This window comes from Protopterus annectens, chromosome 1.part1 (assembly GCF_019279795.1).
Source record: "Protopterus annectens isolate FY-2018-M chromosome 1.part1, PAN1.0, whole genome shotgun sequence".
Lineage (NCBI taxonomy): Eukaryota > Metazoa > Chordata > Ceratodontiformes > Protopteridae > Protopterus > Protopterus annectens.
Genome location: NC_056726.1, coordinates 1,291,245,398 through 1,291,272,356, shown reverse-complemented (window position 1 = coordinate 1,291,272,356; position 26,959 = coordinate 1,291,245,398). Strand labels below are relative to the sequence as shown.

The 26,959-nt window shown below is 45.3% G+C and overlaps 1 protein-coding gene across 1 annotated transcript in view; it reads left to right on the top strand.

The window, feature by feature from the left end:
• LENG8 (leukocyte receptor cluster member 8) overlaps window positions 1-26,959 on the top strand; it is a 951,153-nt gene that overhangs the window by 648,098 nt on the left and 276,096 nt on the right. Inside the window, exon 8 of the mRNA XM_044088951.1 lies at window positions 9,204-9,272. Coding sequence (XP_043944886.1) covers window positions 9,204-9,272 — 69 coding nt within the window. The remainder of the gene's footprint in view (window positions 1-9,203; window positions 9,273-26,959) is intronic.

Below are 26,959 nucleotides of genomic sequence, written 5' to 3'. Positions count from 1 at the left end.
GAGGTATACACATTCTCTGCTTTGGGTTTCAGAGCCATAAATTATCAGACGCACATGACTAATTGTGCTTGGGTTCCTATTAGATGACAGAAGACGCATTCTATCGAATGCGTCTTGTTCGAACTTGAAAAGACGAAAAGGCAAAAAGACAAAGTGGCATATAAACAAATTCTTTCCCTGGGAATGAAATCGCTTGGCCGCGTCCATTACTTTGCTGTTTTCATCACTGTAGTGCGATCTCAGAGTTGGTATATTTAAGTAGGGGGTGTGGGGGGCAAAGCCCTCCACTTTCTTTTTAAGTGTTTTTTTTTTTTTTTTTTTTTTTTGGAACAGTGATTTTAATCGCTGTTCTAAGTGTTCAAGTTTGTAAGCTTTCGCTTACATGGGGTCAATAAATCATTATTCGCTTTTCTAAGCATTTGATGATTTAATATAGACCCGTGTGCTCTAGACTTAGTGTCTCAAGCCTTCTCCATGCTGGCTTCTATACCTGACAGTCCCATTAAGGCTGACATTACCTCCAAACTGCCCTTTGCTCAGCAATTAGCCAGGCACTCCATTAGATGCAGCTAGAATGCTGCAGAAGCATCTCCCCGCTCTGCAGCATCAGTTTCTGTTTTCAGGAGATATTCCTGGCTGAGACTACAGAATCTACCTATCTTGGACGCCTCCCTGGATCACAATTTTTTTTTTTTTTTTTGGAAAACAATCTGTAGACCTCTTCAAGAATCTGCAGGAAAAAAGTAAAGAATTATAGGACATCAAACATCTGCTGGTGTTCCCCATTCCCAAGTATTACAGGAACTACCCTGAGAAAACCACTTTTGTAAGACGTAACCCTCCACAGACAGCTGCTTCCTCTTCCAGATCTAGAAAAGGAGCTAGAAGACCTACCACGTCCAGAGCTACTACACCACTTCCTCGGCCCAGACAACCCTTTCAGGACAGAGGAGGTCCCAGTAATGTGTCTTGCCCACCTTCCCCACTGTCTCCACCTCTGACAGTCCATCACCACAGACCAATGGGTCCTATCCTTTTTGCAGAAAGGGTACTTCCTATCCTGGAAAGAAAAACCACCCAAGAAAGGTATTCCTTTTCCCCAAAAAAAAACAAATTCGTCTCCTACCACAAGTTTTGTCAGACCTGCTAAAACTAGGCATCATAGAACCTGTCCCCTCAAGACAGGAAGGAAAGAGATTCTACTCCCGTCTCTTGTTGGTCCCCACAAAAAATGGCCCCTAGTGACCAATCTTAGATTTCTCCTTTCTAAATCTACACCTTCAGGCACCGTCCTTCAAAATGCTGTCACTCCCCACTCTGGTGCCTCTTATTCCAGCCAAGCCCTTTATGGCCACCCTGGACCTAAAAGAAGCCTCCCTACACACACCCATCAGGACTTCCCACAGACAATTCTTGCGTTTCTCTGGAACTTCCTCTCATTTCCAATTTACTGCCTTGCCCTTTGGTTTATCCACTGCCCCCGAGTCTTTACAAAGTGCCTAGCCCCAGCCATTGTCTTATGCAGAACTCAGGGAATCCACATTTACCATGTCTGGGCGACATCCTAATACTAGCAAAGTCCAAAGAAACCCTCTCCAGACATCTGTACTTCACCATGTCCTCTCTGCAAAATCTAGGGTTTACCATCAACCTCCCAAAGTCCTCCTTGAACCCAGGCCAGGACCAGATTTTCCTAGGCTGCAGAATAAGAATGGACAAAAATGAAGGCCTTTCACAGGACAAGGTTCTGTCCCTGACTTCCCACTTCAGGAAACCCTTCACTCCCAGAAGGTGACGGCAAGGCAATTTCTTCATCTCCTGGACTTGATGGCAGCAACCATCCCCATACTACCCCTGGCCAGAATGCACTTCTGTAAGCTACAGTGGTACCTCAAAAACATTTGGTTCCCAACAACTACATCACTTAGAACAGGTTATTCCCCTCCTTCCCTGTCTAAAGACAGAAATCAGTTGGTGGATCCAGCAAGTCCAACTAAACCCAGGACTTCCCACTGCAACCCCCACCCCAACCCAAACAATGCATACAGATGCCTCATATTCAGGTTGAGGGAGCAACACTGGCATCCTACAAGGTTCAAGAAAAGTGGCACACTTCTCTACAGGCCAAGCACATCAGTGTTGGGGAAATGACAGCAGTCTTCCTAGCTCTAAAGACCTTTATTCCTCTTCTTGTACCAGGGGTGCTCCGGATAATGACAGGCAATACCTCTGTTATGTGGTACCTCAACAAAGAGGGAGGAACAAAGGCCTGTCAGCTGTGCAGGCTGACCCTGCTGATATGGGACCTAGCCTCTCGCCACATCTTGGTCTTGCGGGTGACCTACATCCCTTTGCAGGACACCAAGCAAGCAGGTCTCCTAAACAGGACTTCCTCTCCACAGCACAAATGGATGCTGGACCCCGGGGGGGGGGGTCTTCCTAGATGTAGTCCACCGGTGTGGTTCTCCACAAATTGACTTGCTTGCCTTCCCCCAGAACAGGCAGCTGCAGACCTTCTGCTCAGACCTATTCCCCTGTAGCATGGAGAGTGGACACTAAACATCAATTGGGAGGGGAAATTTCTTTATGCCTCCCCCCTCCCCCTTTCCATTGATTCAGAAAGTCCTCCTGAAAATCCAGAAGGACAAACCAAAAATCTTGTTAGTGACTCCTTACTGGCTAAGGCAGCACTGATTCCCCCTTCTTCTCAATCTAGCCAAGGGCAATCACTTCAAGTTACCCTACAAGGTGGACCTACTGACACAAGACAAAGGAACTTTTCTCCACCTACACTTGCAGATGTTATCCCTGTCTCTGTGGGTAATAAACTTTTGATCCCTTTCAGACACCACTACTCATAGGATGTACTTTCAGTCCTGAGGGAGGCAAGGAAACCTACCACCAGAAAATCCTACCTAGCTAACTGGGAAAGATTTGCAAGTTGGTGTTTGGACAAGGACAGGGACACTTGCTCTGCTGATGCCCCACTTGTTCTTGCTTGTGTGTGTCAGTTGATTAAAAGCGGACTTTCCTATTCTTCAGTGAAAGTATACCTTTCTGCTAAATCAGCCTGTCTGCCCCTTGATCCACCCTTGCTAGCCAGGACGTGCTTTCAGTCCTGAGGGAGGCAAGGAAACCTACCATAAGAAAATCTTACCTAGCTAGGTGGGAAAGATTTACAAAGTGGTGTCTGGACAAGGAAAGGGACCCTTGCTCAGCAGATGCCCCCCTTGTTTTCACTTGTGTGTCAGTTGATTAAAAGTGGACTTTCCTACTCTTCAGTGAAAGTACACCTTTCTGCTTTAGTAGCCTGCTTGCCCCTTGATCCTCCCTTGCTAGCCAGGCTTGACGTAAAGCTCTTCCTTAAAGGGGTCTTACACATGAGACCACCAAAGAAACCTATCCCTCCGCCCTGGGACTTGAACTACATCCTGGAAAACTAACCTTTTGAACTGGCTGGGACGACTTCCCTACAGATGTGCACATGGAAAATGGTCCTTCTGGTGGCTATCACTTCAGCCAGAAGGGTGTCAGAGTTGCAGGCCTTAATGGCCTGCCCTTCCTACGCCACCTTCCACAAAGACAGAGTCACCCTGCAGACTAATCCCTCCTTTTATGCCCAAGGTGGTCAATGACTTGTCTGTAAAACAGTCTCTCCACCTACCCACTTTCTTCCCCTCTCCCTCTAATGAAGGGGAGAAGATACTGCACTCCTTGGATGTACACAGGCAACTAAGATTCTACCTGCACAAAACCAAAACCATTAGGAAATCTAAGCAGCTCTTTGTTTCCTTTCACCTCAGAGCCCTGGGCAAGGCAGTCTCTAAACAAACCATCACATGCTGGATTAGAAAAACTATCTGTCTCTGTTACTCCCATCATGGGAAAAAAAAACAGTGGGAGCAAAGGCCCATTTCACTAGGGCTGTGGCCACCTCCAAGGCTTTCATAAAAGGACTGGACACAACATCCATTATGGAAGCAGCCACATGGTCCACTAGCCATGTTCTCACCAAACATTACAAACTTGACCAAGTTTCCAGAGCATGGGCAGAATTTGCAGGGGAATCCTACAGGGCTTTGTAGAATCCTCTTCAGCATCCACCACCCTCTCATCCATCTAAGCTGTGGCACTCTCCCACAACTAGAAAACTGCAACATATGAATAGAAGGACGTAGAATAGTTGTGTAAAATCTTACCATAACCATAGATGTCCTCTTCCATGTTGCAGTATTCCATCCCACCCACCATTACCTCCAATGCTTTCTCCTTTAGTCCCAGCTAAGACGTGGATCCATCTGTGCTTCTGAAAGACACCAAGGTCGCACACCTGTCCCCACTGGCATTCTTCCTGCTGGGCCACCTTCTCTACCTGCTGGCCTTCAAGGTCTGAGGATTGTGCATGCAGACATCACATTTAAGGCCCGTGGTTTATGAAGCCGTATGTCTGACGTCACGCACACTACAACAGCCAAGCTGAAGTTTTTGTATAGGAGCCAACGTATGAGACGCCTGAGGGCACGAAATCTCTCAACTAGAATACTGCAACATGGAAGAGAAAGACTTCTGTGGTTATGGTAAGATTTTACACAACAATTCTTTTTAAATGCAAACTATTTGATAACTTTTTTATACTGTACTATACTTTCTATGTATGTTATCTGTGGAGCTTTTCTCCTTGGGCCTCCACTGAAAAAGGGTGTCAGGTCAGCTGGACTAGCCCGGTCAACAAATTTCAAATGAATAAATAACTAAAACTGTACTTTTATCTATGTTTTAAGTGATAATTCAGTAAAGGTGTTTAAAAAGGGGTAATGAAACCAGTAGTATGCTAAGTGTTCATTAATTATTGTACTACAGCTAAAACTTCAGTTGTGCTGTCAGTATGGTAATCAGTGATTACATAATACACTGCATCTGGCACTTGCAGTGAATCTGCTATATGGTAAACTACTCATTTTTCTGCAGCTGAAGTAAAAGGCAGGCATTCTGTTTATGCAGCAAAGAAAAATTATTTTCAGTTATGTTTTTAAGCAAAGCATTGTCAGCAAATAATGCAGCCAAAATATTGATTTTGTTTTTCTATGCAAAATATTTTTTTTCAAGGATTTGTTAATCAGGCAGACATATTTTTTCTGTCATGTATTATAGTATCTGCTGTCTTTATTTTCAGGCAGTAATGCAGAGCAGAAAATGTTAATTTGCAATTTGTTCCCCCAAAATGAAGTGCAAAAAAAAAAAAAAATAATAAAAAAACGTAAATCATCATAATTGGAAATATAACTTATGTGCAGATCTGTGCATACAGTATAGAGAACTTGCATACAGATCTGTGACTGCACACAGTATAGCCATACAAGTTCACCAGGGTGATAATATGATAAAAGACAGAAATCAGAAGTAAGTTAAGCTTGTCAGATATCTGTTTGCATATAATGTCATACATTTTGAATACCACAATAGTGATTCTGCTGAGCATCTGCAGTTATTGTGAATGTACTTGCACAGTTTTACTTTCTAACACAACTGAAAGGTGTAGAATACACTGAAGAACATTGACTTGGTTAAATTCAGATTTTCTTAGGTTCATAGGTTCATACTAGGCTATCTGCCCTAGGGCATTTATAAGCCTAGCCAGATTGTGTTTGGCTTTCGCCACCCATTTTAAATTAATTTTGCTATGCCCTTTTTCGAGGTTAGTATACTGTGCCTCTAACAGTGACGCAGAAGTGATACCTGGGGTAAACCTACGATCTCCCATCCACTCATCAAGATTCCTCTTGAAGAGAGTCAATGAGGGACTCTGCCTAACCTGGACTGGGATTTTATTTCAGAGTGAAGGGAGCCTCTGGGTTATGAATCTGTCCCTCCAGCATGTCCTATTTATTTCAGTGCTGAGGTTCAAGTCTCTCGAGCGCGTAGCTCGATGGGATTTGGATTTTCTGAGGTGCAGCATGTCCATTAATTCCGGGTTGGACATGGCTTTATACGTCAGGCACAGATCGCCACTGAGCAGGTGGTATGCCACTGAGTAGAGCTGGAGTTTCTTTAACCGGGCAGCATATGGCATCTGTTTGAGCCCTTTGATCCTTTTGGTGAGGTACTTTTGGGGTCTTTCCAGTTGCTGCAGGTGTCTGGTAAGGTACATCCCAAAAGGGGCATTGTACTCAATTATGGGCCTGATGAGGGATGAGTAAAGAGGCACGATGACCTCCCCTGATCTAGATGTGAATCCCTTCATGATTAGGTGGGCTGTATAAAATGTTTTTCTAACCACTTTGGCCACGTGGTTGTCAAATGAGAGATTGCTATCAACTTGGGTCCCCATGTCCCTAATTACTTCTTCTGTACTTAATGGATTACCACCTATGTGATAATTTGTGGGCACTTTGTTTTTGCTAAAGGGGATGACTATACACTTTTTGGCGTTTAGCTTGAGGCCATGGCTCTGGCACCAGTTGTCTTGTTTCTATGAGGCCCTTTTGGAGGATGCCTGTGTCGGCTGGAGAGTCTATTATGGCACCCAGTTTGCAGTCATCTGCGAACTTGGTCAGCTACAGTCCTTCCGTGTTGGCCTGTACCTCCGAGAAATATATACCGAACAAGAGAGGTCCCAGGACTGAGCCTTGTGGGATGCCACTTGTAACTGGTTTGGAGTCTGACAGGGCTTCAGCAATTCTAACCATGTGTATTCTGTCCTTGAGCCAGTTTGCAAACCATCTAGTGACATAGGGGTTTATATTTAAGCTGGTGAGCTTATCTATAATGCCCAAGTGGGGTATTGTATCGAAGGCTTTTGCGAGGTCCAGGTAGGCTGTGTGGACCACCTTCCCCTCGTCAATGGCCTTGGTGACTGTTTCAAAGAAATCGACCAGGTTTAAGAGGCAGGATCTGCCCTTAACAAAGCCGAACTGGGTAGGATCCAGTGTCTGTAAGTCCCCAGTATCTTTATTTATGAGGTCCATGATGATCCTTTACATAACTTTGCAGACCAAGCTAGTCAGGCTTATGGGGCGATAGTTTCCAGGATCTGTTGAGCACCACCTTTGTGGAGAGGGACCACTGTTGCTGTACGCCACTCTTTGGGTACATATCCTGTAGTAAGGCTGAGATTGAACAGTAGTTTTATGTTTGGGTTTAGCTCTTCTTGGAGTTCATGCAGGACGCAGCCCGAGACACCGTCTGGTCCCATTGATGCTGTGTTTTTTGCTTTGGAGAGGGCGGCTCTTACCTGAGCATCTGAGATGTCAGGGGGGCAGCACTCTGGGATAGATATTTGCCCTTTTGGTGTGGGGGGGGAGAGAAGTTTGCGCTGAACCTGTCAGCTAGGATGTTGGCAATGTCTACGGGTTCGATGTATTTTTTGTCATTTTGGAGTAATTCTGAGCATATCTGGGAATTCCCACCCAGGTTCCTAACATAACTAAAGAAAGCCTTGTGATTATCCTTAGTGTCCTGTGCAATTTTTCTCTCAAAGCTGGCCTTAGACGATTTTATGAGTGGCCATAGTTTTTTGCTAATACTGATCAGAGATGCCTTCCCTTTTTGGGATTTTGCTCTGTCATGTAGTAGCTTCCTCCTTCTATTGTATAGTTTGTTTATGGCTGGGGTCCACCAGACAGGACGTCTGCCTTTGGAGGATTGGGTCTTGGTTTTATTTTGGATTGCATGATCCATGCATTCCTGAAGGTGTTCATAGAATGCGTTTATAAAGGATTCTGCGGTCTGGGCCCTGTTTTCCACAGGCTCGGGAGCTTTGAAGGATTCCACCTTGGTTTTGAGGAGTGTGAAATTTGCTTTAGAGAAGTTTTTCACTGTGGTTTTCTGGGCAGGGGGTGGGGTCGGGATGTGACTATCCAGTGAGATTAGTTTATGGTCTGATCTTACCAGTGAGGGATACTCTTCTGGTCTGGAGCATAGAGTCCCCATGTTGGTGATGATCAGGTCCAGTATGTTTTCTCCTCTTGTATGAGTGGTAACAAGTTGTTCCATAGCATTTTAGTTTATAAATTCTAGGAACCTTTGGGCTAGGGTGTTGGAGCTAGAGTAATGCTCCCAGTCTATGTTTGAGTAGTTGAAGTTGTCCAATATAATGGTGTTTGGAGAGACCTTCATATTTTCCAGTGTTCTCAGGAAGGCCGAGTGGGGTTCCTGTGTATGGGAGGGTTGTCTGTAGCAGGCTATAAACTGGAAGGCAGTTTTACCCACTGTTAGTTGCACATGGGATAGTCTCTGATGCTTCGTGCTCTGCCACCAACCTGGAGGTGTGGGTATCTTTGACGAATATTGATACTCCCCCTCCTTTTGTGGTTCGGTCCAAGTTTTGGGGCCGAAAGCATGGTATGAGGTATAACCAGGTAGTGCTGGGGTGCTCTTGGGAGCCTTGAACCAGGTTTCTGTTACTGCACAGATATCGATGTTCTCCATGCTAAGGAGAGTTTCGAGTGCATGCATCTTGAGGTTTAGACTTCTGGCGTTGAGTAGCATTACTCTTAGTTTCTTATCCCTTGTGATACCTATGGAGGTGGGTTTGTCTTTTGAGCCTTGCCTAAAAAAAGGCACTATGGGTGAAGCCAAGAGCCTTTGCCAATATCCAAAAGCCCAGGGTGACAGGTGCAAGCCGTCCCTAGCAAAGCATCGTGGCTTGTCGAGCATGTCATCCGAGGCTGACAGGCATTGGATCCCCTTTGAATGACACCAATACTTAAGCCAATTGTTGAAATTGATCATCTTGTCTTCATATTGTGGCATCATTCTTGGTGAGGGTAAGATGTTACTCAAGGTCAGGGTCATACAGGTGTGGGCTACATGCTCAGAGAGCTCCTCTATGTCTCTTCATGTAGTCTAGGGAGGTACGTCTCGGGTCATTCACACCAGCATGGACAATGACCGAGTCATATTTGTACTTGCCTTGGAGTGACCTGAGTGCTTGTGTTATGTGGCGGAGCCTAGTGCCCGACAGGCAGCTCACCGTGACCTTCTCCTTGTTCAGCCTGGTGAGCGGGACGTCAGTGTGCCTGACGATAGTCGCCTATTACAAGTGTATCAGGTGTGTTGTTTAGCCATTTTCTTGGTTACACTGTCTGTAAAACATAACATTTCAAGGAGTCAGATTGACTGTAGAATGTGTATATGTTTTCATATATTTGCATTTTACTCTTGTAATGTGAGCTCCGAAGTAACACTTTACTTGTGATTTGCAGGTGCAGGGAATTCGTACAGAGTTTACTGTAGAGGTTTACGAAACACATGCCAGAATTGCACTGGAAAAGGTATTTTTTTGCTTTGTATGATATATGGAAAATGTAAACATGAGTCTGGAAGTATGTTTCCGTAACTGCTCTTTTAGAGAGAATGAGATTTGTATTTTAGAAATTGGGCAGACAGATGATGATCATATTGATCACTGCTTCAGTAGCCTAAGCTTGTATAGGTTATATCCTGTGAAGGATGCAACAGCCAGCCAGCTTCCAAAGCCTCAGGGCACCTTCCACATTTCCAAACAGTTAGGTTGCTCTTGCTGAACTGTCTGACTGTCTTGGGGGGGGGGGGGGGTTGGTAACCAAGCCTTTCTTTTTTTTTTCCTCTTCTTCTTCCAACATCTTTATGAAATTTCCACATATGACAGAAGGCAGTCTTACATTTATATAAATAAAAAACAAGTAATCTCCGTGGTATCCCTCAAGTCTCAAAGCAACCCACTAAAGTGTAGTGGGTACAAAAAGAAAACAGTGTAAGAAACTTCTCTGTGTGGAATATTTTCCGTCCATATATTTCTAGTTAATCACTGTATATTAATCAGATCAGACAGTAGTAGTAGAACTAGCAAACTTAAACTCGTCTTAAGTCAAAACAAAACAAAAAATAATAATAGAAAATATATAATTGTGCAGCGTTACTAAGTATTAGAAAGTAATCCAAGCAAGGCAGGCAGCCTGTTTCCAGTCGAAAATCCTTTATTAAGTACACAGACGTGCGATCCAAGTAAAACAAAAATAGAGTAATAATTTCCTCACAATCTTTTTATATATATATGTGTATATATATTTTTCGGGCATGGGAGTGGTTTATTGTGCTGTAAAACAGTGTTATTGGTACACATGTTAAATTCACATCCCTTCCCCCATCAGTGTGACATTCGAGCTGGTCCTGCCCTACTTAGTAGCTGTCATAACAACATAGAACTCTTATTTGCTTTAAATAAAATGTATAATGATGCGGTACCTCTTTTTTAACCAGATTATTTAAGTAGATTATTAAGTCTCTGATTTAATCCAAGACAATATACTACATGGCTGGAAATATATCAACCTTAGTTCATTTGGCAATCAAAAAATATGTATAAATATATACATATACATTTTGCATGTAAAAATCTATTTTTATTTTCATAACCTATTAACAAAGATCGCTTTCGTTTTTCTAGACTTCTTCAGGTCTGTGTTCAAGAATCCTAAAGACAATCTATAAAAATATATATAATTGTATAATTAGTTAGTATTGTTATTACACATTATTTTGAATAAAGTGGAAAAAATAACCAGAAAAAATGTATGTATGATGGAAACAAAATACACACTTAAATTTCAACTGATTTAAAATGGTATTTAAAACCAATTTGTAGAATAAAATAAAATAAAATGCAATTAGTCATGTAAACAATGTGGCAATTTTCTAAGTTCCAGTGCACTTTTAATTGAACAGTAATAGTTTAGTCGAGGCTTCCTAAAATAGTTCAGCTTTAATTGCCACATGAGTTCATGTTTCTCCAGAGTATTCGGGATGTCTCCTTCAAGATCACCCATGTCTATGCGATCCAGGATCTGGAACTTAAAACCTGTCTGTCTTTTATGAAGAGAAAGGTGTTTGGCTAGTGCATTATTTTTACATCTAGAGCAGATTTCTGACAAATGACATGAAATCCTACGCTTGAGTTTATTTACAGTCTTGCCCACATAGAATGCATCACATTCATTGCACTGTGCCTTGTAAATTGCTTTTGTAGTGTTATAGTCACCCCTGCACTGGTTTTAATGATCTTCTTTAAGTAAGGGCAATAAAAACTATAATGATCTTCTTTAAATAAGGGCAATAAAAACTATCACCTTGCTGTATAAATATACAAAATGTACAATTAGATGTTCTTCGTCTCCCATTGCTGCAGTCCTTACATATGGGTAGTCCGCTGTCCACAATCGGCCCGAATACCAAAGGGCTAGAACCGGCGTCGGTCATCGGCGCCCGAGACTGACGTCAGTACGTACCAGTACAAATGCGCATGACCGACGCCATATACTCTGTCTTTCTTGCCGCGTGGTCCTAAGCAGAAGCAGCCTTTTGCAAGTGCCGTTCGGCGTTCTGGAATTGTCGGTTTTTGAGTTTCAGACTGTAGACCAAGTTGGGCTAAGTACCCCGTTGGGGACACTTTTGTCTTTTTCTTGCCTCAGTATTGACGGATGTCAGAAAAAGTTAATAACTGTATTTCTTGTGGGAAACAGATTCCTCATAGGGATTACCATTCACTCTGTATTCCTTGTTTAGGGCCTGAGCACGACGTGGTTGGGTGTCGCTTTTGTGCTACTTTTAACAAGCGTACTATTAAACGTCGGTTGGACTGTGCTAGGCTTGTGTTTGGTAAACGTTGTAATTACAACATGCCGTCAGATTCTCAGACGCCTGGTTCTTCTAAGAAACGCAAAGAGAAGGCTTTGCGGTCCAAACAGGATGAGTCGTCCACTCCGGACGCCGGTTCTGTAGAACCACCGAATACTTCAGCGGCTCCTTCTGAAAGTTTACCTGAGTCTCAAGGGGAGCCTTTGTTACTACAGGAAGTGACTTCTCCTGTGTTAGGCCAGGCTGAAGGTGCTTCTCAGATGTCGGTGGTTCCCTCCCCTCATAGGGTAGTTAGGCCTCCTCCTTCTCAAAGCAAAAGCCATTCTAAGTCTAAGTCTGCCCCTGCTGGTGCTAGTCCCCAGAGTCCAGCTCCTAGGAAGCACATGTTAAAGATGGCTGAAGATTTGATAACTTTAATTAGGGGTTCTATGCCCCCCCCTGAGAAGAGGCCCAGGGTACAGACAAAGTTGGAGGGTTTGGTTCAGTCTTCCAATGAGTCAGATTCTTCTGTGGAAGAACTTCAGGATTTCCCTCCCTATTCTGATTCGGAGGCTGAGGACACTACTCCCTCTGCGTCCCCTCCAGAAGATTTTTCTTTCTCTGAGACTTTGCATTCCATGAGGGAACATTTCAAATGGGAAGGCCAGGATTATTCTGATTCTCGTAAAAGGCTTAGAGAATTCTTGTTTTTGCCTCAGCATAGGCCCTTGGCTATTCCTCCTGTACTGGATGTTGTTCAGGATGTGTTTTCTGAGGCTGCCCTTAACCCAGATTCTCTGCCTCCCGCCCCGATTAAACCAGATAGATATTACAGGGTTCCGGAAGCTCACAAGTACTTATATGAGAGTCCTAGGGCTGATCCAGAAACTATTACTCAAGGCCCCAAAGGTGTTAGGGCTTCTGTGGTTAAGAATCCAGTTCCTCTGGACAAGGATGCTAGGGCCCTGGATAGGTGGGGTAAAAAACTGTATACCTCTTCTACTTTGGCTATGAGAGCTTTAAATTGTCAGTTTCATATGCTCAGGTATCAAAATTATTTGCTGGGCCAATTGAAATGTAAAGTAGATGCTTTAGCTGAAGGTATTGAATGTAAGGAGCTTCAGGATTTAGTGCATGCTTCAGACCAAGTTGGTAAGCATTCTTTGCAGTGTGGTTTTGATGCTTTACAGGCTTCTTCCAGGGTGGCTGCTACTAGTTCAGTTGTTCGAGGCATGCCTGGCTTAAAGATCAGACCTTGTCAGAGCATGTTAAGGCTCGAATTATGGATGCTCCTCTGCAATCTGATGTTCTTTTGGCCCTCCAGTAGAGTCAGTTTTGAAAAAATGGAGGAAAAAGCTAAGTCTATGCAGACGGTTAAGGACTTTTTACAGGTTCAGCCCCCTAAGTTCAGTAGAAATTGGCCTGCTAAGGGATGGTCTTTCCCCTCTTCGGATTATCAATCTAGGGGCAGGTCGAGGCGTGGTAGAGGTAGGGCTTCCTCTCAGGGCCCTGTTACTTCTAGGACTTTGAGTTCTTCTACCCTTTCTGCTGGGGAGGGCAGGGGTCAGTCCTTTCGGAAACAGACCCAATGACCTGTGTCTTCAGCTGCCGGACTTTGCCTTGCTGGCAGCTCCTCTAGGAGGAAAACTTTTAGTTATGTACTCACCATAACTTCAGATGTTTGGGATCCATCTCGCCTACATTCTGACTGATGGGTTCGGAGCCGATCCCTCGGCTCCGACTCGGCACGCTTATGCCAAAGAGCGAAGTCTCTTATTGGCTGAGCTTACTATATCCCAGGATGCACCACTACCAGTCCCCCAGATCTAGTTTGTCCGCATACATGCACACATGCACGCACTGCTTATATAACATCGTCAGATGAAACAAGATAAAACAGTAGAACTCAAAACCGTTCAATCTCTTCTGATCTCCAAGGCAGGGGGAAGGAGGGTGGGTATTAGGAATGTAGGCGAGATGGATCCCAAACATCTGAAGTTATGGTGAGTACATAACTAAAAGATGTTATGTGATCCTATCTCGCCTACATTCTGACTGATGGGACAGCGTCCTAGCACCTGAATCCTGGGTGGCTCACTGGAAAACACTCCTGAGTACCGTGGAACCAAATGATGCTCGCCCTTTAGATGCCACATCCAATTTATAGTGGGAAATAAAAGTGTGCGGATTGGACCAAGTAGCCGCAGCACAAATCTCCGATATAGCGAGCTTGGAATGAAAAGCTATAGAAGTCGCCATAGCTCTGGTAGAGTGAGCTTTGATAGATGTTGTAAGTTGCTTATTCAAGAAGAATAAGCCTGAGTTATACAATCTCTAATCCATTTGGAGATAGTAGCTTTTGTGATGGTTTTACCCAATTTATTGTCTGAGAAGGACACAGACAACTGGTCTGACTTACGAAATTGCTGAGTCCTGTCTAAATAGAAGCAATTGCCTGTGAACATCCAATTTATGGAGAGTGTATTCTGCTTCATTGGAGAATTTTGGGAAGAAAACTGGTAGCTCTAGAGATTGTTGGAGACAGAGATTAGAACAGACCTTTGGGACAAAGGATGGATTAGGCCTAAGTGATACTCTATCCTTGTGGAAAATCAAGTACGGTGGTTTAATAGACAGGGCTTGAAGCTCTGAAACTCTTCTTGCAGAAGTAATTGCAACTAAGAAGGCAGTTTTCCAAGACAGATATTTTAACTCACATGTAGCAGCCGGTTCGAAAGGGAAGATGTTAATGCACGAAGCACCAAATCAAGATCCCACGGAGGCACAGGATGAAAAACTGGGGGTCTTAACAGGCCCGCACCTTTAATGAAAGTTTTGCATAGTCTGCTGCTCATCAATGGAGGATCCATGGATTCGTGGAATTTAGAGATAGCCGCTAGTTGGACTTTAATAGTAGAGACAGAAGATCCTTGATTAAACAGGGATGTTAAGAATTTCAAAACCTCTGGGATTGGAGCAGTGATAGGGTCTAAGCCCTGAGTTGAGCCCAGATAGCAAACCTCTTCCACTTACTGAGGTACAATTTCTTAGTGGTGGGTTTGTGGGCTGAAGATAAAATGTGAATAACTTCCGGTCTAATGTGTGACTTCTGACTAAAGTCGGAAGTGGAGGAGCCAAGCTGTCAACTTCAAGGAGTGTAGGGACTGATGCTGTCGTCCCGACTGATGAATTAGCAGATGCCGGGTTAGATCTAAAGTCCAAGGTTCGTCCACCGCATGTTTCTTCAGGTAGGAAACCATACCTGACGAGGCCAGTATGGAGCAATCAGTATCATTGTGGACCCCAATTGAGAAGCTTTTTGAATGACTTTGGAGAGAAGTGGAATCGGAGGAAAGGCATAAAGTAGCCCTGTTGGCCAAGGTTGTGCTAGAGCATCCATAGCTGCTTCCCCTTGATGTGGAGTCAAGGAGAAGAACCTTTGCACTTCGTGTTTAGTGGTGTTGCAAATAGGTCGCAGCACGGCGTCCCCATCTCCTGAAAACCTGAGCTGCTACTGTTTCGTTTAGGGACCACTCGTGAGGAGAGAGAATTGTTCTGCTTAATCTGTCTGCCAATATATTTGATTTCCGGAATGTGGGTCGCTACCAAGAAGCGGCTGGTAGCTACAGCCCATTCCCACACCCTCATGGCCTCTCTGCAAAGGGGTAAGATCTGGTCCCTCCTTGTTTGTTTAGATACCAGACCACCGACATGTTGTCTGTGTGGATGGCGATTATGCCCTGAGGGAGAAACTTGTGTAAGGCCTGTAGGGACAGAAGTACAGCCCTCATCTCCAATACATTGATGTGGAGAAGAGTTTCGTCTGGAAGCCAGAAGCCCTGAACTAACCTGCCCAGACAATGCCCCCCCCCACCCTGTCTGGGAGGCATCTGTCGTCAGGGTGACCACTGGAGAGGGAATAACAAAAGGACTTCCTTGATTTAGATTGGATGTCTGAAGCCACCAGCGAAGGTCCCGTTTGCATGTTTCTGTAATCATAATGGGATGATTGAGGGGAAGGTCCTGAAAGGACCATTGAGTTGACAATAGCCACTGAAGAATCCTCATGTGCAATCTTGCCAGAGGAACTAGAAGAACCGTGGCAGACATCGAACCTAAAACTTGTAGGACCATCCTGGCTGGGGCTTTGGATCTTGAAATCAGGGCTTGAACTTGGCCTTGTAAAGTTTGGATCCTTTCGGTAGGAAGAAAAACGTGCATCAATTTTGAGTCTATCTCTGCTCCTATGAACCTTATGCGCTGAGAGGGCAGCAAGACAGACTTTGACCAATTGAATGTAATTCCCAGGGTAGCACCCAGGAGATGGTGGCTTTGAGGTTGTCCATTAGTAGATGCCTGGTGGTGGCAGTCAGGAGCCAGTCGTCCAGATAGGGAAACACTTGGAATCCAAGACTCCTCAGGTGAGCAGTCACTACTGCCAAACACTTGGTGAACACCCTGGGGGCTGTGGTGAGACCAAAGGGCAGTGCACAAAATTGGAAATGACTGTCTCCCAGGCTGAAGCGCAGATACCTCCTGGACGCCTGATGTATCGGTATGTGATAATAGGCGTCCTTGAGGTCTATGGAGCACATCCAAACATCCTTCTCCAACAATGGGAGAATGGATTGTAACGTGACCATTCGAATTTGGATTTCGTGACGGATTGGTTTAGTCTGCTGAGATCCAATATTGGTCTCAGGTCCCCTGTCTTTTGGCACTAAAAGAACCTCGAGTAATTTCGGATCCGATCTGGTCTGTGGGGACCGGTTGGATGACTCCTTTTTCTAGCAGCTTTAAAGCTTCTGCGGCTGCAATTTCCCTTTGACTGGGTGGTGGGTCCGGGATTTTTTGGACGGTGGGGGTGAGCATGTGAATGGGATGGTGTAACCTCCGGCAATGATCCGAAGCACCCATCTGTCCTGAGTGATTGACTCCCAGGCTTTTAGGTGCTTGGCAAAGCGGCACCCGACTGGCTCGAGCAGCACAGCCGGGCAATCCCTCATGAGGTGTGGGAGGCTGAAGAGCCACGAAAGGACTCATGGTCTCCAGAATTGCGGGCCCTCTGCCGCCCCTGGGACGGCGTCTTCCAGAAAAATTTCCCGTCCTCTGCCTCTGGAAGGGGATCTTCCTGCTGTTGAGGAAAAAACTTACGTGATTTACGGAACCACATCTTCCCTCCTCCTTTAGCCTTGGGATAAGGCCGAAAGGGAGTGGAATAACGTCACCTACGGCAGATAAAGTTTTTCCCTCTTGCTCACAGCGGGTAAGGGTGTCTTTAACCTTAGGTCCAAACAAAGAGGACCCATCAAAGGGAGCGTCGGCGAAGGAAGACTTGAAGGCCTCCATGAACTGACACAAACGGAGCCAGGCTTGTCTCCGAGAGCCACGCCTGTGCCTGCCGCTCTACCGCCCTTGGCGCATATGAAATGAGCCTCATGGACGAGTTAGAAATTGACGTAAGGATAGCCAACTGAGAGCTAACCGACTGGGCTAGCTGCTCAGGTAGGTTACCGAGAGGGAATCTGACAGCTCCTTGACCAGATCCCTCTGCAGTCTGGTAAAATGTGCCAAATAATTCAGGGACCTTAAAGTAAAGGCCGCTGAAGTCAGGGTGCGCTTCCGTGCGGTCCATGCTCCTAGACTCCTTATTAGGAGGATGGACGGACGTTGAAGCCTCTGCCACGCCCCGTTGTGTGGCACATGCCACCCCCATGGCATCTACAGCCACGCCTTTAGTCAGGAACTCCTTCTCGGGTGGGGCAGACAAAAATTTGTTAGGACGAGAAGGGACTGGTTCCACGGTATCTGGATGTTCCCACGCCCGACAAACTAAATCCAGGAGCTCGTCAAGGGCGGAGACACCCAGGAGGCGGAGGGCTGAGCCCCAAAGGCCTTGAGGAGCACTGACTCATCAGCAGAGGGGGTTTGGACATCCAGCCTCGTTGCATGAGGATCTCTAAGATGTCTGCAAATGAGACATCATCCGAGGACGACTTCGGGGACCCTTCCGCATCATCAAGATCAGTGTCAGATGTAATAGACTCGGGGGAGTCCACGTGCTTCCTCTTGCACGATCTCTTCCTTGGGGGTTCCTCTGAAGACAACTCCGAAGAACCCTCAGGAGGAGGGGAACCCCCAATGGGGGTAACCCCAGGCCCAGGGGCTCCGCTGCCTACGGACAGGGGAACTGCCAAAGACCCAGTCTCCACGCCCAGGGAAGGTGCTGGTAAAGCCGGGGAGATGGCCGAAGAAGACTTGGCCAAGGCACTCCTCATAGCTCTGAAAGCTGGACCCCCAGAATCCTGGGAGTGTCCGGTCCCCGGAGCCATGATAGCAAACGGAAGTCCCGCAGCCGAAGCACCGAGAGGGAGGCTCGGAACCGATAGCATAGGTCCCGAAACATCACCCCCAGGTCCAGCCGAAGAAGTCCGTGTACCAAACTCGGACCCGAAGGCCGGGGTTGGAGTAAGGGTCGGAGCCGACCCTAAGATCTCCACCGGCTCCAACAGCACCTGCTCCGGAGCCGAAGCGGTCGGAGGAGGAATAGCAATGACATGGGCATGGGCCATCGGCTCCGAAGCCAACTGGGTCGGAGCCGAAACAAATTTTTGAAAGACTGGGGACTGGAACAGTCTTTGGAGCACCCTGTCTATATCCGAATCCGACATCCTCGATGACCTAGAGGATACTGAACGGGTTCGAGATGGCCTCTCCAACGGCCCCAAAGGGCTAGGGGACCGGCTCCGGCGACTCGATGACTATCGGCGCCGAAGGAATACCCACACTAGTTTCCATCGGTGCCGAGGAGGACTTCGCTCCGAGGAGGAGTGTCTGAGCGGGCAACCTTTGTCGGCTCCGAGACCAGTGGAGCCGGCGGTGACCCGCCTCGATGCCCCAGCCATCGGCTCCGAAGCCAGAGGAGTCGAGACTGGTGGCATCGAGGCAGACCGTCGCCCTCGGCTCCAAGTCCTTGGAGCCAAGGAGAAGCCTGCCTATGTCTTTTGGCGGTCGGATCCGACGGACTGGTCGGAGCCGCCTTTTCTTTAGCTGGAGAAGGAGAGGATGCTAAAGCTTCTTCAAAGGAGGGTTTTATTAAGCCTTTAAGAATGAGTTTATTTTTCCTCTCCTGGAGGACCCTCGAGGAAAAAGCGTGACACACACTGCATGACTCTTGTAAATGTTTTGCACCCAAACAATAAACACAGAAAGAGTGGTCATCTGTGATTGACATTTTAAAATTACATTTGGTGCATTTTTTAAAGCCCGAAGGCCTAGGATTCTGAGACATTATAACAATAATGCAGTAATTCTCTGACAGCAAAAACAACACTATCCTAACTTGACTTTCTGACTTAACTGACACTACAAAAATCAGTTACAACTGCCGATTAGGTAAACAATCCGGTAACAACAATTAACTCAAGGGGATCTTAAAACCCCAAAGGTTTGAGAGGGGTTGACTGACCGAGAAAGGCCCTACAGATGAAGGAGGCCTGAAATCAGAACCAACGCCCAATCACACTACAAGTTTTTCACTAAAAACTCCAATCACACACAAAAGCACAGAGTAGCCGTTAAAACAGCTTTTTATGATAGGAACAGCAAATTTCTGACAGAAAAAAGTAAGTTAAATACTACTCAGCTCAGCCAGCTCGAGACCACGTCTTCGCTAGTTAGCGGCAAACGAGATCTGGGGGACTGGTAGTGGTGCATCCTGGGATATAGTAAGCTCAGCCAATAAGAGACTTCGCTCTTTGGCATAAGCGTGCCGAGTCGGAGCCGAGGGATCGGCTCCGAACCCATCAGTCAGAATGTAGGCGAGATAGGATCACATAACATCTGGGACTTTTCAAAAGGAATTGGCATTTGGTTACCTAAGACAAATGGGTATTGGACATAATAAATCGAGGCTACAAATTTTATTTTCACACATTCCCTCCTTTCAAAGGTATGCCGGATGTGCCTCATCAGCAAAGACTGGAAGCACAGGCACAAATTTCTTCTCTGCTTCAGTTGGGAGCAATACAGGAAGTACCTTCTGCAGAAAGGGGCACAGGGTTTTATTCCCGTCTTTTCTTAGTGCCAAAGAAAGGAAATACTTGGAGACCAATTCTGGATTTGTCCATTCTAAACACCTTTCTGGAGATTCCAAAATTCAAGATGTTAACACTGCAACAGCTGTTACCTATGCTGGGCAAAGATCACTGGATGGTGACTCTGGATCTCAGAGGCCTATCTTCACATTCCTGTCAGGCCCAGTTGCAGGAAATTCCTGAGATTTCGGAATGGGAATTTGCATTATCAGTTCTCTGCATTGCCCTTTGGCTTGTCTACTGCGCCCAGGGTATTCACAAAAGTCCTGGCTCCAGTAATAGCTTTTCTCAGACTAAAAGGAATTCAAATTTATCCTTATCTGGACGACTGTTTGATTCTGGCTCAAGGCAAGCACGAACTTCTTCAACATCTGCAGTATGTAATGACAGTTTTAAGATGCCTGGGGTATTCTGTGAACGAAATAAAGTCCAGTCTAGTACCCTCACAAGAGATGTGTTTTCTGGGTGTAAGACTGAACACAGCTGCTCAGATGGCATTTCTTACCCCAGACAAACAAAGAAATCTTCACCTATACTTCCAACAGCTATCAGTAATGTCCAGGATGACTGCAAGGACAGTCCTTCAAGCCTTGGGGTTCATGGCATCTTGCATTCTAGTACTTCCCAATGCCAAACTGCATATGAGGAAGCTGCAATGGTATCTCAAAAACGTTTGGACTCAACACAGCCACGATTTGGACACTGTCGTTCGGATTCTGCCTTGCATTCAGAAATAATTTGTGTGGTGGGCTCAGGAATGTCACCTAAACAAGGGACTCTCTGTGACCCAACCAGAGGCAAGTCAGATATTAACGACAGACGCCTCGGAGTCAGCCTGGGGAGCTCATTTCACAGGGAAATGGATTCAAGACCTTTGGCCCCCAGAGCTACTTCACTTGCATATCAACATGAAAGAGATGCTGGCAGTTCAATTTGCTTTGGAAGCATTCAAGGGCCTTCTTCAACCAGGACTGGTGTTGATTCGAACAGACAACACAACTGTCATGTGGTACATCAACAAGCAGGGGGGAACTCATTCTTACCCTCTTTGCAGACAAGCAATGCTGTTATGGGAAACTGCTTTAAATCTGCACATCACTCTTGCAGCACAGTTTCTGCCAGGAGCACAAAATTCTTTAGCAGATGTTCTGAGCAGACAGATTGTGGATCCTCACGAATGGAAGTTGGACCCTCAGGTATTTCTTCAGTTGACCATGGCTTGGGGAACTCCAGACATAGATCTGTTCGCTTCTCCTCTGAATTTCCAACTGCCACTGTTTTGCACAAGGCTGTTTCATCCAACAGCCTGGAAAATAGATGCACTGTCCTTCAGTTGGAGCAACCTTCACGTGTATGCTTTTCCTCCCTTGCCTCTTCTTCCAAAGGTACTGTTGAAAGTCAGGAGGGACAAACCTTGCATGATCCTTATAGCACCGGATTGGCCTCGTCAGCATTGGTACCCTCTGTTGAGGAGCTTATTCATGGGACACCTTGGCCATTACCACAGATTCCTCACTTATTGTCTCAGGAAAACAATCATTTTCTCAATGTCAGGGTGCAATCCCTACACCTGACAGCCTGGCGCATTCTGTTTTAAAGAAGGAGGGCCTTCAGCTCCCTCAACAAGTTTTGGATGTTATTTTGGAAGCCAGGCGACCTAGTACTCGAAAGGTTTATGCTGATAAATGGAAGAGATTTTTTCTTTGGAGCTCAGCTAATGGCTTTGATGTCAAATTGCCTAATTTGAGTTGTACATTGCAATATTTGACTGTATTATTGGACAAGGGTTTGTCCTTCTCTTCTGTAAAAGTGCATGCTGCAGCTATTTCTGCTCACTATGATTGTGACCCTCCTTTGTTTTCACATCCCTTGGTTAAACAGTTTCTTAGAGGGGCAAAGAATATAAGACCCCACAAGAGCTCCTACTCCTGCCTGGGATCTTAATTTTGTTTTGGAAAAGCTGACTCTGCCTCCTTTTGAACCTGCGGCTACAGTTGAATTGAAGTTGTTGTCTTGGAAGACTGCTTTTTTGTTGGCTGTTACTTCTGCTAGAAGGGTATCTGAATTACAGGCCCTCATGGCAGTGGAACCTTTTCTGATTTTTCACAATGACAGAGTTTCCTTACGTACTAATCCTACTTTTATGCCTAAAGTGATTTCTAATGTGGCATTGAACCAATCTATACATTTGCCTACTTTTATGCTAACCCCCAAAATAAAGGGGAAAAAGTTTTGCATTCTTTGGATGTACATAGGCAGTTAAGGTATTATTTGAGCAGAACCAAAGAGTTCAGAAGATCTCAACAATTATTTGTTTCTTTTGCTTTGACTTCACAAGGATAGCTGTCTCGAAACAAACTATTTCCAAGTGGATTGGCCATTGTATTGCTTTTTGTTACTCTCATCATGGAAAGGATGTTCCAGTTGGGATCAGGCCTCATTCTACTAGGGCTACGGCCACCTCTACTGCTTTTTTGAGAGGGGTAGCTACTAAAGACATTCTAGAGGCAGCTACTTGGAGTTCTGTACATACCTTTACAAAGCATTATCATTTACCTCTTTATTCTAGGTCTAGGGCTGGGTTTGCCACTGCAATCTTACAGGGCATGTTAGCAGCTCCTAATGCTATTTAGTTGGCCAGCCTCCCTTTTTTCCGTTGCTCTGGGATTCTACCCATATGTAAGGACTGCAGCAATGGGAGACGAAGAACATAGTACAGTTTTGTACCTACCATAAATGTAGATGTTCGAGGATCTCCATTGCTGCAGTCCAATTTTCCCTCCCTCCTTCCCCTTTTTAGGTTGGGTTTTGGGTGGTGTTTTTTGCATTCTGGCGTCTGAGGCAAGAAAGACTGAGTATATGGCGTCGGTCATGCGCATTTGTACTGGTACGTACTGACGTCAGTCTCGGGCGCCGATGACCGACGCCGGTTCTAGCCCTTTGGTATTCGGGCCGATTGTGGACAGCGGACTACCCATATGTAAGGACTGCAGCAATGGAGATCCTCGAACATCTACATTTATGGTAGGTACAAAACTGTACTTTTCACATCTTTTAGTGCTTTTCTCATATGGTTTAGGCTTAAATTCAACAAAACTTCTAATGTTCCTGGTCTTCCTGTAAACAAATGATGGGGCTTCACCTAATATGTTAATCAGAAAAGGGTTATCTGTGACAATGTCCCAGTTTTCTTCAGTAATATTTTTGATACTGTGATAATCCAAAGTGTATGTCAGGATGCGGCTATTTTTGTATTTGTTATTCTCTGTGGAATTACTTAACATGTTTCTACTGGGGAGGTTGCGTGAAGGTGCTTCAGTCCTTTTCAGTTCTATAGTGGGTTCCAGGATGTTTTTTAACATCTGACTTTCATAGCCTGTCACTAGAAAATCATTCTCTAAGTTGTTCAGGTTTCTCAAAAATGGTTCCATCTCTGTGGTAATTCTAGCTCATCTATAGCCTTAGGTCTTCACTACATTATACTTGGTTTTTGTAGGATGTAGACTTTTACTGTGGAGTAATACGTTAACCCTCGTTGGTTTTCTGAATAGATTAGTGGTGATTCTGTTATTGTTGGTGTCCTTGGAAATCTGCATATCTAAGATAGTGGCTGAAGTACAGCTATGGGAAGAGGTAAACTTCAGGAAGGGGGTTGTTTGGTTGAGGTAAGTGATAAAATCTCCAAGCTGCAAGGTGTCACCTTCCCACACAATAAAGATGTCATCAATAAAACGTAAATAGCATGTGATATGCTGGATGTAGTCTGTGTTTAACACAAAATCATCCTCCCATTTGCCAGGGCTATGTTAGCTATGCTGGGAGCCATGGCAGCCCCCATTGCTATGCCAGTTTTTTTGTTTGTAGTGTTTGCAATTGAAAGTAAAGAAGTTGAAGTCCAGTACAAGATTAATGAGCTTGCTTAACTTTTGCAGTTGTGCCTGTGTTACCCTAATTATGTTTCTTAAAAGACTCCATAGCTGCTGTTATACAGTAATTGTGAGGGAGCACTGTGTGCAAGGATTCCACATCAATAGTTAATAAAATACTGTCAGCTTCCACTGTAATGTTTTTTATTTTCTTCAAAAAAATCCATTGAATCTCTTATGTATGACTTATTCTTTTCTGCTAGAGGTTTCAGCAAGTAATCAAGGTAAATGGCTGTGGCTTCAGTAAGGGAACCTTCACGTAAGGGAACCTTCACTTGCTACCACCGGTCTATAAGGTGGGTCTTCTCTCTTCTTGTGTGGCTTTGGTATTCCAAAAAAGTAAGGTAAATGTGGGCATGGACTCCATAAATAATTGTAAAGATTTGCAGTGATAAGTTTTTATTCCCATAATGTGGTGAGATTAGTGTTCCATAAATCATAGGCTCTTTTTATGATGTCCTTCATGGATGCATCTGCAGTCATAACAAGTGGGTTGTCCTGTCGTCAGGCAGCCCTGCAGTCGGCCGGATTCCAAAGTCCGGGTCCGGCTTCGGCTGATGTCGCACTCCACCCGACGTCATCTCTGTTGGTCTTCGGGTATAAAAGCATCAGCCGACGCCATTTTCCCCAGTCTTTCTTGCCGCGTGGCGCCCGAAGCAAAAGCTGTTCGCAAGTGCCGGTCGGTCGGATCCAGAGATTACTTCACGAATACTACCAAGACTTCTAAAGCTAAGTTCCCGTTGGGGACTCTTTCTTGCCTCAGCCGATGTCAGAAAAAGTTAACAATTGTTTAACCTGTGGGAAACAAATACCTCATAAAGATTTCCACTCTTACTGTCTGCCTTGTTTAGGCCCAGCCCACGACGTAGCAGCCTGTTCGGCCTGTGCCTCTTTCAACCGACAACGCTTAGGCGCGGTCGGAGTTTGCAGAACAGTTTTTCGGTACTGATTTTGCGTACATTATGCCGTCGGATCCTCCGACTACCCAATCTACCAAAAAACGCAAAGATAAAGACCCGACACTCGCGGTCCGCGGTTTCGGCCGAAACCACGGTAAAGCAAACCGCTAGTGTCTCGGTTTCGGCCGAAACCGAGAAAACTGATCAAAGTACAGCTGAACCTATCCTTACAACTGAGGCCCCTGCTACAACTCTTGAATCGACGTCAGAAATTTTACCCACTACGGTGGTTGACTTATCAGACACCATCCCCTTGGATGTCTCTACCCCAGCACGTGGTGCTGCTAGGCCTCCAGCAGCCATGTCCATTAAGGCCTTCGCCAGGGCTAAAGCAGCCAAGACTACTAAATCAGTGCCTGTTAAACCCCACACATCCAGGCCCTCTTCTAGTTCTCAAATGCTTTCTTTGGCAGAAGATTTAATTTCTTTAATTAGAGGATCTCAATCTCACCCAGACAGGGCCTCTCAGCCCCCAGAGAAGAGACCTAGGGCAGAGCCCCCTGAGCCAGTGTCTTCTGATGATTCTGCTGATGAATCAGACATAACTGACCAGCCAGAGGCTCCCTTCTCCAATTTTGAAGATTCTGATGCTGAAGAATCCATTCCAGCTGCTTCCCCACCAGAAGAATTCTCCTTTGGGGAAACCTTGCATGCCATGCGAGAACAGTTCCAATGGCAGCAACAGGATTTTTCAGACTCCAGAAAAGACTTAGGACCTTTCTGCACCTCCCACAGCACAGGCCCTTAGCTATACCTCCTGTTCTCTCTGTGGTGGATGATGCTTTCAATGATGTTTGCTCCGCTCCAGATTCTTTACCCCAGCCCCTGCCAAACCAGACAGATTTTACAGGGTGCCAGATACTCATCACCACCTTTACAAGGCCCGCTTGCAGACCCAGAAACTATATCCCAGGGTCCCAAGGCAGTAGCAGCGACCACAGCTAAAACCCTATTCCTTCTGAAAGGGAAGCAAGGTCATTAGACAGATGGGGTAAAAGGTCTACACTTCAGCTACTCTCTCAGCTAGAGCTTTAAACTGTCAGTTTCACATGATACAATACCAAGAGTTTATGCTTGATCAGTTAACTAAAAAACTAACCACTGATGAATCTCTTGATAAGAAATATGTATTAGAGATGGTAAATAGCATACAACAGGTTAGCAACCATTCCTTAAAATGTGGCTATGATGCACTGGAGGCTTCATTTAGATCAGCCATGACAGGCACAGTGATAAGAAGGCATGCATGGCTAAAGGAACAAGCTTTACCGGATCATGTTAAAGCTAAGTTGCTAGATGCTCCTATGGACAAGACAAGTTTGTTTGGTACACCTGCCCAGCAGGTTATGAAGAAAATGGAAGAAAAGGCAAAATCTGTTCAAACTGTTAAAGATTTCTTGCAGGTTCAACCCCCAAGGTTTAGCAGGAACTGGCCTGCCAAAAATTGGTCCTTTCCTGACCCCACAAAATTTCAAAGGGGCAGGAATAGACGTTCCAGAGGCAGAAACCAATCCAGAGGAGGTGCCTACAGAGGACGACAGTGGCAAGGTAACAACAGAGGCACAGACCCAGCCACTGCCACTACATCAGCACAACCACAGTGACTTAATCCTAACTCCGCCTACCAGGGAACAAATAGCAGCTCCTCTAGGCGGAAAGTTAACCTTATTTTCAAAGAACTGGCACTACATAACAAAAGACAAGTGGATTTTACAAACCATAGATCAAGGTTACCGGTTTCACTTCCACACTTTACCAGTCAAAGAGGAATGCCAAATCTACCTCCAAATCAAAAACAGAGGCTCTACGCCAGATAATGGAGTTAGCAAACATGAGAGCTGTGGAAAGAGTGCCAACAGCAGAACAAGGAAAGGGTTCTATTCCAGACTATTCCTAGTCCCAAGAAAGGAAAAAGTTGGAGACCAATTCTCGACCTGTCCACCTTAAATACATACATCATTGTCCCAAAATTCAAAATGCTGACCCTACAGCAACTTCTTCCCATGCTGGGCAAGGAGTCTTGGCTGGTAACTCTAGATCTCAAGGAGGCATACCTGCACGTCCCCATTCGACCAATCTGCAGAAGATACCTCAGATTTCTTGCAGGATCAGAGCACTATCAATTCTCAGCATTGCCCTTTGGCTTATCTACTGCGCCCAGAGTATTCACAAAATGCCTGGCATCAGTAATCGCCCATTGCAGACTACAGGGAATTCAAATTTACCCATACCTGGACGACTGCCTACTACAAGGGGACAACAAAAGCAAGCTGACAACAGATTTACAAAGGGTCATTTACTTGCTACAAGGACTGGGATACACAGTCAATTTACAAAAGTCAAGGCTGATACCATCCCAAACAAGGACATTCTTGGGCTGAATTGG